The sequence below is a fragment of the Erinaceus europaeus genome, chromosome 11 (genome assembly GCF_950295315.1).
Source record: "Erinaceus europaeus chromosome 11, mEriEur2.1, whole genome shotgun sequence".
Taxonomy (NCBI): Eukaryota; Metazoa; Chordata; class Mammalia; order Eulipotyphla; family Erinaceidae; genus Erinaceus; species Erinaceus europaeus.
In genome coordinates this window covers 86065644-86082098 of record NC_080172.1, presented here as the reverse complement: position 1 = coordinate 86082098, position 16455 = coordinate 86065644, and the positions used below count along the sequence as shown (strand labels likewise).

The following is a 16455-nucleotide window of genomic DNA, read 5'->3' as shown; positions in this document are numbered from 1 at the left end:
TTCCAAGCTTTGGGTCCATGATTGCTCAACAATTTGTTTGGCTTTGTATGTTAACTCTCTTTTCAATCACCAGGTTCCAGATGCCATCAGGATGCTAGCCAGGCTTCCCTGGATTGAAGACCCCGCCAATGTGTCCTGGAGCTCAGCTTCCCCAGAGACACATCCTACTAGGGAAAGAGAGAGGCAGGCTGGGAGCATGGACCGACCAGTCAACGCCCATGTTCAGTGGGGAAGCAATTACAGAAGCTAGACCTTCTACCTTCTGCAACCCTCAATGACCCTGGGTCCATGCTCCCAGAGGGATCGAGAATGGGAAAGCTATTGGGGGGGTGTGAGATATGGAGATTGGGTGGTGGGAAATGTGTAGTTGTATCCCTCCTACCCTATGGTTTTGTTAATTAATCCTTTCTTAAATAAAAAAAAATTTAAAAAAAAAGAAATTCCTTAGATAAGAAGGGTAGTGTGAGTCTTCTAAAATATAACAAAATGTTTACTATAATCGTATAGTTGTGTGTGTTTTTATGCTTTTCTGAGTTTTTCAAACTGGTTATTATAACTTTCAACAAAAAAGCAATGGATTATAAGAACTAAATATACATACATACACACACACACACACACACACACATATAAAATGACAGTTGTTGCTTCAAGTATATGTATTTAATTCAAATTTTACAATTTTGATTCAGCATGAATTGCAATAAAGGGATCTTCAGCAGAGTTACTAATAGAAAAGTGAGCATTACCATCACCAGAAACATAGATTTTAGTTCCTGTGCAATCATTATCAATTTTATCTCCAGAAATAACATCACAATATGTGCCAGCAGGAAGGCCAGTTTGTAAAGTTGTAGATAGAGGCCTATAAAATAAAAATATTAATTAATTATAATCCAGTAAAACCTATAGCAATAATTCATATTGTCTTTAATTTTGCACTGTCGAACTCTAAGAAAGCACAGACTCATTAAGAAAAAAAATCCAACAAAAAATATGAACCAGTTTCTCAGAGCAAAAATGTCTTACAAAAAAAAAAATAGCGGCAATTCCCTAATCAAGTCATGAATATTTTTTAATTAAGGTTTAGGAGTATTTGTGAAGATCTGAATGAATTGTCACCCTTATCTAAGAATAATTGTGTAGTAATCAAAATAATTTAATTTTGTCTTCATTTGAACTTAAGGAAATACTCTTCACCTTCAATAAGTTAAAAGATTATTTTATCAAAAATATTTTTTCAAGAATTTAAAATGAAGTTGGGCTAGAGTTTAAAGCAATCTAGCATTATTGTTAAGAAGTATGCAATCTTAATATAAAGCTTTCAATAATTATTTTTGCTCTCCTGTTCATAAATGATAAATTCTAAGAAACTAGCTATGGATTCTTTTGGAAAGAATACAATTTCTCAAGAGATACATTTTATTTACATTCTGTCAATAAGTTATAACTTAAACTAGAATGAGGAAAACATAAGTAGAAGTTCACTTTAGACTCAAACACTGATACTATTTTCAAGAGTATTCTTTTAAAAATTATCTTTATTTGTTGTATAGAGACAGCCAAAAATCGAGAGGGAAGGGGGGAATAAAGGAGAGAGGCAGAGAGACACCTGCAGCATTGCTTCACCACCACCCTGAAACTTTCCCTGAGCAGGTATGAACCAGGGCCTTGAACCTGGATTCTTGCACACTGTAATGTGTGCACTTAACCAGGTGCACCACCACCCAACCCCTGCAAGAGGATTTTTAAACTATAGTTCCACCTACAAAGAAATTAATATATAGAGGCAGTGAATGTAATATCACAAATGAAAAATCAATAAGAAGTCTCAGAACTATAGCACAAAAAACTCTTCAGGCAAATGTTTATCCAAAAGTTTCTTACTTTTTATACAAATGCTTACAAAAGTTACTGTTAAGGAGAGATGGGAAGGTAAAAGAATAAAGGATCAAATACATTACAACAGTAGTTCATAAAAAGAAACTGAGGGAATGAATTTCAGTACTATGGTAGTTGTTTTCCCATTATTAAAAATGCAAGCCTTGAAGATACATTTTTTTTCTATTTTATATGAGAGATACAGAGAAAAATTGAAAGAGGAAGGACTATAGAGAAGGAGAGAGACAGATCCACACTTGCAGACCTGCTTCAAAGCTCATGAGGTGTCCTGTAGGTAGGGAGCAGGGACAGGATCCCTGGTCCTCACACATAGTATTATGTAAGATTAAACAAGTACACTACTCCAAGATGTATTCATTTTCACAACTTTTTTACAAAACTACACTGTGTATCTTATATGAATTTTATATGTGAGTTATAAATGTGTACATGTACATGACATGCAAAGATATGCAAAACACAATTCTATTTAGAACAGAAAAATCCTTATAAAAGATCACAATAACAAAATTTATCAACAATTTCTTTCTGATCTTTTTTTGTTGACCTCTTTTTTTTTTCTAATCCACTAGCTAGAGGTTCTTTCAAATATAAAAGAAAATCAAATAAGCAGAAAGTTAAATTGAGAAACAAAACATATATATGTATAAAATGTTATTTCATATTACATACCAGTCATCATTATTAAAGACAATGAATCCTTTGTTTCCTCTTCCAAAAGCTACTTGGTTGCTACCATTATCCCACCAGTTTGTAAAAGGTTGACCGTCGACTACATTACGGAACATAACCATGTTCCTAAAGAATATATAAAATGCAGGTGACTACTTCAGACATTTAAAATAAAATGTTAGGAAAGTTTACTATTATAGGATACCTCTGCATCAGTAATTTACCTAATTTGACGCCATCTGTGTTCACAGACCCAATCATTGCCACAAGTAGTATCTGGATTAATAGTAACAGCTTTAGTTACTCCATTATCATTTGGTGGTCCAATCCAATCATTGATATCCTTAATTAAAGAATAAAATGAAATTTTTAAATCTCACATTTTATTAGTATACATAAACACCCTTTTCTTCTCCAATATGCCAAAATTAGTGTCCTACAGTTTGTGTCTATGTGGTGTCTCCTATTTAGAGTCCAAGTCCTCTAGTAATTGTATAGTCCAATCCTCAGTATTATATTTCAAATTTCTCATTCTTCAGTATCATGTGAATTTTTTTAAAGTAATGTGGTTTTGGGGTTTTTTATTTGTTTGTTTGTTTTTGTTTTTTGTTGAGGGATTTCTTTTTTTTGTCTCATTTTCTTTCTATGGTATTGTAGTATCTTCTTACTGTCATTTTGCATAATAGAGTGTTATTAAACTGGAAATAGATGTAAAGTCAGAAATAGAATTAAATTATAGGTTCTATGCTGCTAACTTAAAGAACACAATATATGTTCTATATGTATATGTATAGTGATTCATAACTCAAAACATCAGAAATAAAACTAGTAGAAATTATAAATGTGCTCAATATTAAGGAACCCCTTTTAAACAGTAAGACTGTTTAACAATATAACATTTTTTGTTTGTTTATTTTTACCAGAGCACTACTCATCTCTGACTTATACAAGTGCAGAGTACTATACCCATGACTATAGCCTCAGGCATAAAAGTCTTTTTTTAATTTCTTTATTGGGGAATTAATGTTTTACATTTGACAGTAAATACAATAGTTTGTACATGCATAAGATTTCCAAGTTTTCCATATAACAATACAACCCCCACTAGGTCCTCTGTCATCCTTTTTGGACCTGTAGTCTCCTCCCCACCCACCCCAGAGTCTTTTACTTTGGTGCAATATGCCAATTCCAATTCAGGTTCTACTTGTGTTTTCTCTTCTGATCTTCTTACATAAAAGTCTTTTGATAAACCATATTATCTACTTGTCCTACAATGTGTAGTTATACATAGAAGTAGGATAATATAATTCAAATTAAATGGATTTTAAATAGAAGAAACTGAATAAATTACCAGTAAAGAAAATGTCTGTCTGATTACCAGTAAAAAGGATTTATTTTAGATGTAAAGTACTTTACCTCTACATTCTCACATATTTATTCAGGAAATTATTTTTATTATTCCATGTAACATTTTTTTTGTCATAATGGAGACTCCACCACTCCAGGTTGGGTTTTTCGAGTAGAGGGAGGTGTAGGTGGAGGCAGAGCCAAAAGTTCCTTCATTTCAGCAGGGGGCAGGCTCACTTCTGCCTCACACACATGACACTACCCAAGTGACATGCTTGTTGACCCACTATGTTGTTTTTATAAAAAATACTTAACAAATATTTTATTTCTTATACTATGGGTAGTTACCATTTTTAGACTGTTTTGCTTGTGTATTTGTAGGTTTACTTTTTTTTTTTTTTTTTTGCAGTCATGTGTTGGCACTAGTTGAGGGTTTTTTTGTTTGTTTTTTTTTTCTTTTTCTTTTTTTCCTTTTTCTTTTCTTTTCTTTTTTTAATTTATAGAAAGGAAACACTGGCAAAACCATAGGATAAAAGAGGTACAACTTCACACAATTCCTACCACCAGAACTCCGTATACCATCCCCTCCCCTGATAGCTTTCCTATTCTTTAACCCTCTGGGAGTATGGACCCAAGGTCATCGTGGGTTGTAGAAGGTGGAAGGTCTGGCTTCTGTAATTGCTTCCCTGCTGACCAATGCCCATGTTCAGCGGGGAGGCTTTACTTTTTAAGATAGAAAGATCAAGACAGGGTTGAGGGGGGCGAGAATGAGAGAAGGAAAGAAATCCCAGCAGTGAAACTTACTTCAAGTGTACTTTGCTCTGGGCTCAAACCTGGGTTGTGTGCACGGCAAAGCAGCTCACTATCAAAGTGAGCTATTCATCATGCCCATGTTTAAGTTCTTCACAAGTATACATTGTAATCTTACTATTAGTCCTATGACACAGGCAATTATAAGATGTTGATATTTTACTTACTGTAAAGATGAAAAAGTATGTTTGCTTTATTTCTGAAGACTATGAATGATCTTTAGTACAGATCACAAATTTTAGCTTTTTGATATCCATTACTGTGCTAAAAGAGGTCCATATCAAGTTTACATTTAATGAATATTTGGCAAATACAAAGGAATGTAATGATATAGTCAAATTAAAATCAGTGATTTTTTTCTTGATAAAACCATGTTTTAGTATAGCATAAAAACTTACCTTTCAATTTTCTTTCTTAGAGACAATCAGAAATTTAGAAGGGAGGGGGAGATAGAGAGACAAAGAGACACCTACAGCACTGCTTCACCACTTGAAAAACCCTCCTGCAGGTAGGGACTAGGGGCTTGAACCCGAGTCTTTGTGCATTGTGAGCATGTGTACTCAACCAGGTGCGCCACTACCAGCCCCCTTACCTTTCCATTTTCAAAGTATCTAGGCCAACGAAAGCTTGACATTACTCGTGTAAATCCATAAGGATGGGCGAGCATGAACCCAACTCCCATTTTGTACAGTCTGGAAGTTAAAATATAATCTCACTATAGAGAAAAAGAATGTAGTCATATAACCAAAGGTACATTTAAAAAGGAGAAAAGTTTGTTTTCTACCTAGAGTCCCAGAATGTAAGAATTGATGCTCCTCCAGCACCATGTCCTCGCTGATTGTCATGGTTATCCACGAAGACAAGTGCTCTGTCAGAAGGCATGAAACCCCAGCCTTCTCCCCAGTTCCTATTTAAAAAAATATAAATAAATATACAATTATATAATAGTTTTATTGTAACTTAAGTAATTTCTTTCATTGTAGTACAATCAAATAAAATTCTCTAATTATTCTATAGGGTTTTTAATATATAAATTCTATAGATAAGAGATGCTCATTATTTATAAATGCCATTGTATATATGTATATTTATATGCTGATATGTATGTATATGACTTACTTACAATGTTAAAAATGTAAGATTTTTGCTATAACAGTCATTCAAAGCTTTTATTACACTAAAAAATTAGGTGGATTTTTAGCAGGGTCAACATCTGTATCTTATACAAAATTGAAAACTGGGCTAAAATGTGGTTTAGTGTATATCATTAGAATATAAACATTTCAATATTAAAGTTAATTAGTTGGTATAGTAAATTCCACAGCATATTTACATGATAGTTACTTTAGAAATGATAGAATCATCTTAATAATACCCTGTCTATATAAGGTTATAAAAATACAAGATAGAATCAGGGGAATAGTACAGTAGTTTAGCAAAAGATTATCATGCCTAAAGCACCAAAGGTCCCTGGTTCAATCCTGACACAACCATTAGTCAGAGCTGAATAGTGCTTTAGAAAAAAAAGAGTATAATAAGAAAAACAATAACCTTAATAATATATAGACTATAGAGGAGCAAAAAATATATGTGAATTCCTAAATCTTTGGAATACTCAGAGGGAAAAATGTATTTAATTCACCTTAGATAACACATCTTCTCTCCATTCCATTTGCGCAGAACTGTGCCTAATTTAGCACCATACTTGAATTCTGTCACACGACCATTTCCAAAGTACTCACTGCTTGTTATCGGCTCTCCACCAAGATCAATTACCTAGAAGAAATATAGGAAGAACTGTCATTTTAAATATGTTTTCAAGGATTTTAACAATAAAAGTAATATATACACAATGATATTAAAATACATTATTTGAAATATCCCAAATTATTTTCCTTTTTCCTATTATCTTCTTTGTTTTTGCTAAAGAATATGCAAGCTAAAAGCTGGCATTTTTGATTGCTAAACAGTTATTAAGTCATTTGATTCTCTAAGGAAAACAGATACATTATTACTATTATTCTTTGCCCTAGCTCATTTGCTTAAATTAACACAGTTTATAGTGTTATAGTTAAGAATTAAATTCAAATAGAGTGATTCCAGGTAACACCTCTATTGTCTGCTTTTATAAGGACATCGTGGAGACTGCTGTTTAAGTAAATTATTTTCACTGCCATAAGACCTCTTGTGTAAAACAGTTTGATGTGCTATGAATGAAGTATTGAAGAATGCTATTTTATATAAATTATCCCTGTGCTATAAAGTGAGTTTGTCATTCAACTACAAAAATTGTATTTCAATTAAATCTTCCATTTTACATATAATGAATTAAATTATATTACTTAATATGGCATATATAAATATAATATATGAAGGTATACCTCCTGGAAAATAAAAGGTCTGCTTCCAGCTGGGAACCATTTTGTATTCAGATTACGCAGTTTATCTAAAACTGCCTTCATGTCTCCAGGCCACATGTGTTTAGAAGCATCAATTCTGAACCCTGCTACACCAATATCAATGAGATGGTTCATATAAGCAGCAACTGTGGAACGCACATAATCTTTCTCCAGTGCAAGATCAAGAAGACCAACTAGTCGACAATCTCTGACCTTTTAAAAAAAATGTGATTTTTACACAATACATCTTTACTTCAGAATTCATTGCTTATTCATTAAGTTAATCATCAGTAGATATAGCAACAGTACCTTCCTTACATTGGCTATAGTGACATTCCAGTGTGATCATCTTTGAAATACTTTTTTTTTAGATTGGATTTTACTTGTTATTATTTTCTTTTTCTTTTAAATTTCTTTATTGGGGATTGATGATTTATAATCAACAGTAAAATAAAATAGTTTGTACATGCATGACATTTTTAAAATTTTTATTTATTATTAAATAGAGACAGAGAAATTGAGAGAGGAGGGGAAGATCGAGAGGGGGAGACAGAGAGACACCTGCAGCTCTGCTTCACCACTCATGAAGTTTTTCCCCTGCAGGTGGGGACCAGAGGATTTAACCTGGGTCCTCGTGCACTGAAATGTGTGCACTTAACCAGATGTGCCACAATCAGGCCCTCATGGGTAACATTTTGCAATACTTTTGAATATAAAGCCACTATAATCAAAACAGCCTGGTACTGGAGCCAAAATGTGTACACTCACTAGTGGATAGAATTGAGAGTCCAGAAATTAGTTCCCATACTATCAACATCTAGTTTTTGACAAGGGACTCCCAAACATCAAATTGAGAAAGAAGAGTCTATCCAAAAAATGATGTTCAGAAAATTGGGTTAAAACATGCAGAAGGATGAAACTGAATAATCACACTTAACAGGATGAAAGGCCATGGGGAGGAGGGTAGAGTGTCTCTTAAATAACTATCAAGGGAAGTTGAAAGGCTGTGCCTATGGGTTAAAGACTAGGCTGTAAACTATTAACCCACCCAATAAATAAAATTATATATACATATATATATTATAAGTATATATGTGCAAGAATGAAGGAAATGAAGTGGATAAGGTTCTTAAGTGAAAAAAATCTATTAAATAATCATTTTAAAACAGCCATACTTGAAATTCTGGAAGAGGTACTTTAAAATGGTGATCAATAACCTACATTACTAACAAAGGCACAAAGTAACACTTCATTCAAATTACTGATGGCATTATTACCTGAGCAGCATCGTTATAGTTCTCAATGTCTCCACTTCCTGTTCTACATTTGCCATCATTAAAATCCCAAGCAGAGTAAGGGACTGATGGAAAATCTCTACTTCCTGTGTTGAAGTAACTTCCACAAGTACTGCTTGTTCCTGCACCTACACCATTTCCACACATATGATTTATTACAGCATCTACATAAATATGGACCTGAAAGGCAAAGTTCATATATCATTTTCACTTATAGGGAGGGGGAAATCTATAGTGTTATTTACAAACATTTGGATCCAGTGCACTCTGGTGGAAAAGACCTCAGTTGGTGGTAGGTGTTTTACACAAATACTTATCATAGAGACATAAGAAACAGTAGTAATAACAATGGTCTTGTAAATTATTATCCTCTATTAAAGTGTTTCTAAAACACTCTTGGCCTTTACTATATACCCAACATCTGTAAAAATGAAGATATTGTTTCTCATCATCCTCCTCATCAAAAAGAACACAAATATTTGCTATTAAAAATGATAGAGGATACATACGAATTTTGTCACATTAAATTGAAAATTTGGTAAAAGTTTTAACTGAAGTTATAAAAATGTGTTTCCTGAAAATGCATATAGTTGTAAGGATAAGATGTTGGTATTTTGACTTAGAAGTAGATTAATCTTTAAACTTTGATTTGCGCATTTTTGGGAAGGTGTTATGAACATTACGCACATTTATAAAAAACCAAACATAAGGTATTAACAATTAAACTAACTATGAAAAAAAATTAAGTAAAGTAAAACTACTGGTGATGTTCTGCTTAAAAGAAGCAAAGGACAAGAGAGAGAAATGGTTTCCCTATAAAATGTAAGTAACATTAATTCACTTACACCAACATTGTTACATCTAGTCACCATGTCTCTGAATTCATCTTCATTGCCAGACCTTGTACATATCTTGTAGCTAATTGGTTGATATCTTTCCCACCAAGGTCTGTAAGGATTAGTAACAATAAGATTTTCATTGGGTGGAGAAATCTGCAAATAAAATAGTCTTAATAAATGTCAAAATATAGTTTCACTATATTAATGGATACTCTAGAAACTAATCAGTAATCTAAAAGTACTACTGACTCAACTGGTTCATCTGATGATGCCTATTTTGGCCAATACCAGTCCACCTAACCACCTGGGGTCCTAGTCAGTGTATCCTTGGAGTCTCCCATAGAAACTATGGGCCTACACCCCTAACAGATTTTTCTCTTTACCATCACTACTCACTTCCATCAGAAATGGCATCATAAGCCATTTGTGGGCCATCCAGGACCTTACCTTCACTATAAACTAGCAATAGTATGCTCCATTCTCTGAAGGAAGGCTAAGGCATTCTACTCTGTCACTCCAGAAAGGTTGACTCTATAATGAGAGCAACCTAGAATGTTTCCAGTTTTAACAATAGTCTGTGAACTCTAAGACTCAGAGGTTAAACAGACTCCTGTGTTAAATATGAACATACATGGGCCCCAGGTTAGATCTATGTCATAAGTAGTTGAGTGTGTGTGTGTGTGTGTGTGTGTGTGTGTGTGTGTGTGTGTGTGTGTGTGGTGTGGTGTGTGTGTATGTGTGTATGTGTTTCAAGTTTGGAACTACTCTCTTCCCTAGCCTGTACTACAAAACCACTACTCCTGGAGGTTTTCCCCCCTTCTGCTACCCTTGTTTATCATTGTTGTTGCTGTTGTTGTTGTTGTTATCATTGTTGTTGTTGTTGGATAAGTCAGAGAGAAATTGAGAGAGGACGAGAAGACAGAGAATGGGAGAGAAAGATAGATACCGGCAGATCTGCTTCACCGCTTGTGAAGCGACCCTGCTGCAGGTGGGGAGCAGGAGGCTCAAATCTGGATCCTTATGCAGATCCTTGCATTTTGGGCCATGTACGCTTAACCTGCTGTGCTACCACCTGGCTCCTTAGGTTTCAAGTTCTATTCTTTTCTCTGACACCATTCTTCCAGACAATATTTCCACCTCCATGTTATCTAAAGTCATGGGCCCCTAAGAACATACCTAAAATTGACATCTTTCCACCCCAGGGTCCCTATTCTCATTTGCTCTATTTCTACTCTTTGGTTCCTGTTCATTAAAAATTCTGTTGTGCGAAAGGAGACCACCCGGACCGAAACAAGACAGGACTAGAATGACCACAGAAACCCAGTAAATCACCTGTGAGTACAAACACGCGTGGCTGGTGACAGAGAGGAGAGAGGGGCCTAAGGAGAGATTAAGTGACTGCTAACAGTTCGACAGTTTGTCAGTGGAGACACCACCTCCAGTCTGCTCCCCCAACAAGGGGACAGCTGAAGGGAGGAAAGGACTCCCCAGAGACTCACCAAGTGCAACTCTGAGTCTCCATTGCTACTACCCTCAGAATCTGGAGCAGCAACAGGGAGGGACACCAGGGGACAGAGATCTAACTGGGAAACTCAGGAGAAGACCCATACCTCGGTGGCATAGCTGAGGGGCTGTGAAAGTCTCTTTGCATAACCACTGGATTATCTCTGCCACACCCTGCTTTATCTCTTGGTCAGGAGTCATTGATTAAGCCAAGAAGCCTATTGATAGTTTAAAAGCCCTCAGGCTACCATAGCCTACAGGGGAAAAAAAAAAAAGGCTTTTACACCACTGAACTCCAACTCAGGGATTGAAAAAACTGTTAACTTATATAAAATGGTTAAAACAACAAGAAAAAATAATGGAGACTCGAACCAGGACAAAAGTCCAGCTAAAAGTCCTCCAGAGGGCGAAGCACAAAACAACGAGTTCAACATCCAAACATTAGCTAAGGAAATAATAACAGGAGTGAGTAAAGAATTTGAAAAAATTGTAATCAGAACAGCAGGAACAACAAATGAGAATATGGAAGAAAATTCTAATAATCTCATGGTTATTAGAGAGCTGAAAGCTGAAATTGCTGAACTAAGAAGGCAACTAGCTGAACAAGCTAAAACAGTATCAGAGCAGGGCAACAAAATAGATGAACTCCAGAAAGCAGTAGTGGGCAGAGAGAATAGAATCAATGAGGCTGAAGACAGAATTAGCAAGATTGAGGATGAATTAGAGACAACTAAAGATGAAGTAAGAGATCTCAAAAAGAGATTAAGAGATGCTGAAAACAACAACAGAGTCCTATGGGATGACTTCAAAAGAAACAATATACGCATTATTGGCTTACCAGAGGAAGAAAGAGAAGGGGAGGAAGAAAGCATTCTCCAGGCCATAATAGCTGAAAATTTCTCTAGTCTAGACAACACCAAAGACATAAAGATTCAAGAAGCCCAGAGGGTCCCAAACAGAATTAACCCAGAACTAAAGAAACCAAGACATGTCATACTTAGATTGGAAAGGAATAAGGATAAAGAAAGGATCCTCAAGGCTGAAAGAGAAAAACAAAGAGTCACCTACAAAGGAAAACCCATAAGATTAGCAGCAGACTTCTCCATACAAACACTACAGGCCAGAAGAGAATGGCAAGATATCTATCGAGTGCTCAATGAGAAAGGCTTTCAGCCAAGAATACTATATCCTGCTAGATTGTCATTCAGACTAGATGGAAGCATCAAAACCTTCTCAGACAAGCAACAGTTGAAGGAAGCAACCATCACCAAGCCTGCCTTGAAAGAAGTTCTGAAAGGTTTCCTATAAACAACCAGACCACCACAAATAGAACATATATCAAAACACTCTAAAACTCTACAAGAATGGCGTTAAAATATCTTCAATCGGGGAGTCGGGCTGTAGCGCAGCGGGTTAAGCGCAGGTGGCGCAAAGCACAAGGACCCGCGTAAGGATCCCGGTTCCAACCCCGGCTCCCCACCTGCAGGGGAGTCGCTTCACAGGCGGTGAAGTAGGTCTGCAGGTGTCTATCTTTCTCTCCTCCTCTCTGTTTTCCCCTCCTCTCTCCATTTCTCTCTGTCCTATCCAACAACGACAACAACAATAATAACTACAACAATAAAACAACAAGGGCAACAAAAGGGAATAAATAAATAAAATAAATATTAAAAAAAATTTAAAAAAAAATATATCTTCAATCTTTGATATCAATAAATGTGAATGGCCTGAATTCACCTATTAAAAGACACAGAGTAGGAAGATGGATCAGAAAACACAACCCAACAATATGTTGTCTACAGGAAACTCACCTAACGCAACAAGACAAACACAGACTTAAAGTGAAAGGATGGAAAACTATCATTCAAGCCAATGGCCCACAAAAAAGGGCAGGAACAGCTATTCTCATATCTGACATGATAGACTTTAAAATACATAAGATTAAAAAAGATAGGAATGGACACTACTTAATGCTAAGAGGATCAGTCAATCAAGAGGACTTAACAATTATTAATATCTATGCACCCAATGAGAAGCCATCTAAATACATCAAACTTCTACTGAAAGAGCTACAGCAATATATTAACAGTAACACAATCATAGTAGGGGACTTCAACACCCCACTATCTCAACTTGACAGATCATCCAGGAAGAAAATCAGTAAAGACATAAGGGAGCTAAATGAAGAGATAGATAAACTAGAACTATTGGACATTTTCAGAGTCATTCATCCCAAGAAACTGGAATACACATTTTACTCAAATCCACATGGATCATTCTCAAGGATAGACCATATGTTAGGCCACAAAGACAGCATCAGCCTATTCAAGAGCACTGAAATCATCCCAAGCATCTTCTCAGACCACAGTGGAATTAAACTAACACTTAACAATCAACAAAAGATTAGTAACAGTGCCAAAATGTGGAAGCTCAACAGTACACTTCTTAACAACTTCTGGGTCAAAGAGGAAATCCAGGAAGAAATCAAAATGTTTCGAGAGTTCAATGAAAATGAAGACACAAGCTATCAAAATATTTGGGACACAGCTAAAGCAGTCCTAAGAGGGAAGTTCATAGCTATACAAGCACACATTAGGAAACAAGAAAAGGCACAAATAAACAGCCTGATTGCACATCTTAAAGACCTAGAAGAAGAACAACAAAGGAACCCTAAAGCAACCAGAAGGACAGAAATTACTAAAGTTAGGGCAGAAATAAATAACATTGAGAATAGGAAAACCATACAAAAGATCAATGAAAGTAAATGTTGGTTCTTCGAAAGAGTAAACAAAATTGACAAACCTTTAGCCAGACTCACAAAACAAAAAAGGGAGAAGACCCAAATAAATCGGATAGTAAATGAAAGAGGAGATATCACAACAGACACTGCAGAAATTCAACATATCATGCGAGGCTTCTATGAACAACTATATGCCACCAAGTTAGAGAACCTGGAAGAAATTAATGATTTCCTAGATACCTACCAACTTCCAAAACTAAGTAAAGAGGAAGTGGACAACATGAACAGGCCCATCACAGCTAATGAAATTGAAACAGTTATCAAAAATCTTCCCAAAAATAAAAGTCCTGGACCAGATGGTTTTACAAATGAATTCTACAAAACTTTCAAAGAAGAACTAATACCTCTACTTTTAAAAGTCTTCCAGAAGATTGAAGACACTGGAATACTCCCTGCAAGCTTCTATGAAGCCAACATCACCCTGATACCAAAAGCAGACAGGGACACAACCAAAAAAGAAAACTACAGACCAATATCTCTGATGAACATAGATGCGAAAATATTGAACAAAATTCTAGCCAACCGGATACAGCAGTATATCAAAAAGATTGTTCATCATGACCAAGTGGGGTTTATCCCAGGCATGCAAGGTTGGTTTAATATACGTAAATCAATCAATGTGATCCACCACATCAACAAAAGCAAGACCAAAAACCACATGGTCATATCAATAGATGCAGAGAAAGCCTTTGACAAAATACAACATCCCTTTATGATCAAAACACTACAAAAAATAGGAATAGATGGAAAATTCCTGAAGATAGTGGAGTCTATATATAGCAAACCTACAGCCAACATCATACTCAATGGTGAAAAACTGGAAGCATTTCCCCTCAGATCAGGTACTAGACAGGGCTGCCCACTATCACCATTACTATTCAACATAGTGTTGGAAGTTCTTGCCATAGCAATCAGGCAGGAGCAAGGAATTAAAGGAATACAGATTGGAAGAGAAGAAGTCAAACTCTCCTTATTTGCAGATGACATGATAGTATACATGGAAAAACCTAAGGAATCTAGCAAGAAGCTTTTGGAAATCATCAGGCAATACAGTACTGTGTCAGGCTATAAAATTAACATTCAAAAGTCAGTGGCATTCCTCTATGCAAACACTAAGTTAGAAGAAATTGAAATCCAGAAATCAGTTCCTTTTTCTATAGCAACAAAAACAATAAAATATCTAGGAATAAACCTAACCAAAGAAGTGAAAGACTTGTATACTGAAAATTATGAGTCACTACTCAAAGAAATTGAAAAAGACACAAAGAAGTGGAAAGATATTCCATGCTCATGGGTTGGAAGAATTAACATCATCAAAATGAATATATTACCCAGAGCCATCTACAAATTTAATTCTATCCCCATCAAGATCCCAAGCACATTTTTTAGGAGAATAGAACAAATGCTACAAATGTTTATCTGGAACCAGAAAAGACCTAGAATTGCCAAAACAATCTTGAGAAAAAAGAACAGAACCGGAGGCATCACACTGCCAGATCTCAAACTGTATTATAGGGCCATTGTCATCAAAACTGCTTGGTACTGGAACATGAACAGACACACTGACCAGTGGAATAGAACTGAGAGCCCAGAAATGAGGCCCCACACCTATGGACATCTAATCTTTGACAAAGGGGCCCAGACTATTACATGGGGAAAGCAGAGTCTCTTCAACAAATGGTGTTGGAAACAATGGATTGAAACATGCAGAAGAATGAAGCTGAATCACTGTATTTCACCAAATACAAAAGTAAATTCCAAGTGGATCAAGGACTTGGATGTTAGACCAGGAACTATCAGATACTTAGAGGAAAATATTGGAAGAACTTTTTTCCACATAAATTTTAAAGACATTTTCAATGAAACGAATCCAATTACAAGGAAGACTAAGGCAAGTATAAACCTATGGGACTACATCAAATTAAAAAGCTTCTTCACAGCAAAAGAAACCACTACCCAAATCAAGAGACCCCTCACAGAATGGGAGAAGATCTTTACATGCCATACATCAGATAAGAGTTTAATAACCAACATATATAAGGAGCTTACCAGACTCAACAACAAGACAACAAATAACCCCATCCAAAAATGGGGGGAGGAATTGGACAGAATATTCACCACAGAAGAGATCCAAAAAGCCGAGAAACACATGAAAAAATGCTCCAAGTCTCTGATTGTCAGAGAAATGCAAATCAAGACAACAATGAGATATCACTTCACTCCTGTGAGAATGTCACACATCAGAAAAGGTAACAGCAGCAAATGCTGGAGAGGATGTGGGGTCAAAGGAACCCTCCTGCACTGCTGGTGGGAATGTCAATTGGTCCAACCTCTGTGGAGAACAGTCTGGAGAACTCTCAGAAGGCTAGAAATGGACCTACCCTATGACCCTGCAATTCCCCTCCTGGGGATATATCCTAAGGAACCCAACACATCCATCCAAAAAGATCTGTGTACACATATGTTCTTGGCAGCACAATTTGTAATAGCCAAAACCTGGAAGCAACCCAGGTGTCCAACAACAGATGAGTGGCTGAGCAAGTTGTGGTATATATACACAATGGAATACTACTCAGCTGTAAAAAATGGTGACTTCACCGTTTTCAGCCGATCTTGGATGGACCTTGAAAAAATCATGTTGAGTGAAATAAGTCAGAAACAGAAGGATGAATATGGGATGATCTCACTCTCAGGCCGAAGTTGAAAAACAAGATTAGAAAAGAAAACACAAGTCGAACCTGAAATGGAATTGGAGTATTACACCAAAGTAAAAGACTCTGGGGTGGGTGGGTGGGTGGGTGGGGAGAATACAGGTCCATGAAAAATGATGAATTAAATAGTGGGGTTTGTATTGCTAAATGGGAATCTGGGGAATGTTATGCATGTAAAAA

General features: G+C 35.9%; 1 protein-coding gene across 1 annotated transcript in view; it reads right to left on the bottom strand.

Moving 5' to 3' along the window:
* Nucleotides 1-641: 641 nt before the first annotated feature.
* LOC103127201 (pancreatic alpha-amylase) overlaps nt 642-16455 on the bottom strand; it is a 32668-nt gene continuing 16854 nt past the window's right edge. Inside the window, exons 3-11 of the mRNA XM_007538091.3 lie at nt 9271-9417; nt 8408-8605; nt 7113-7343; nt 6374-6507; nt 5516-5638; nt 5324-5423; nt 2799-2917; nt 2575-2700; nt 642-865 (exon numbers count right to left, since the gene is read on the bottom strand). Coding sequence (XP_007538153.2) covers nt 676-865; nt 2575-2700; nt 2799-2917; nt 5324-5423; nt 5516-5638; nt 6374-6507; nt 7113-7343; nt 8408-8605; nt 9271-9417 — 1368 coding nt within the window. The 3' untranslated portion in view covers nt 642-675. The remainder of the gene's footprint in view (nt 866-2574; nt 2701-2798; nt 2918-5323; nt 5424-5515; nt 5639-6373; nt 6508-7112; nt 7344-8407; nt 8606-9270; nt 9418-16455) is intronic.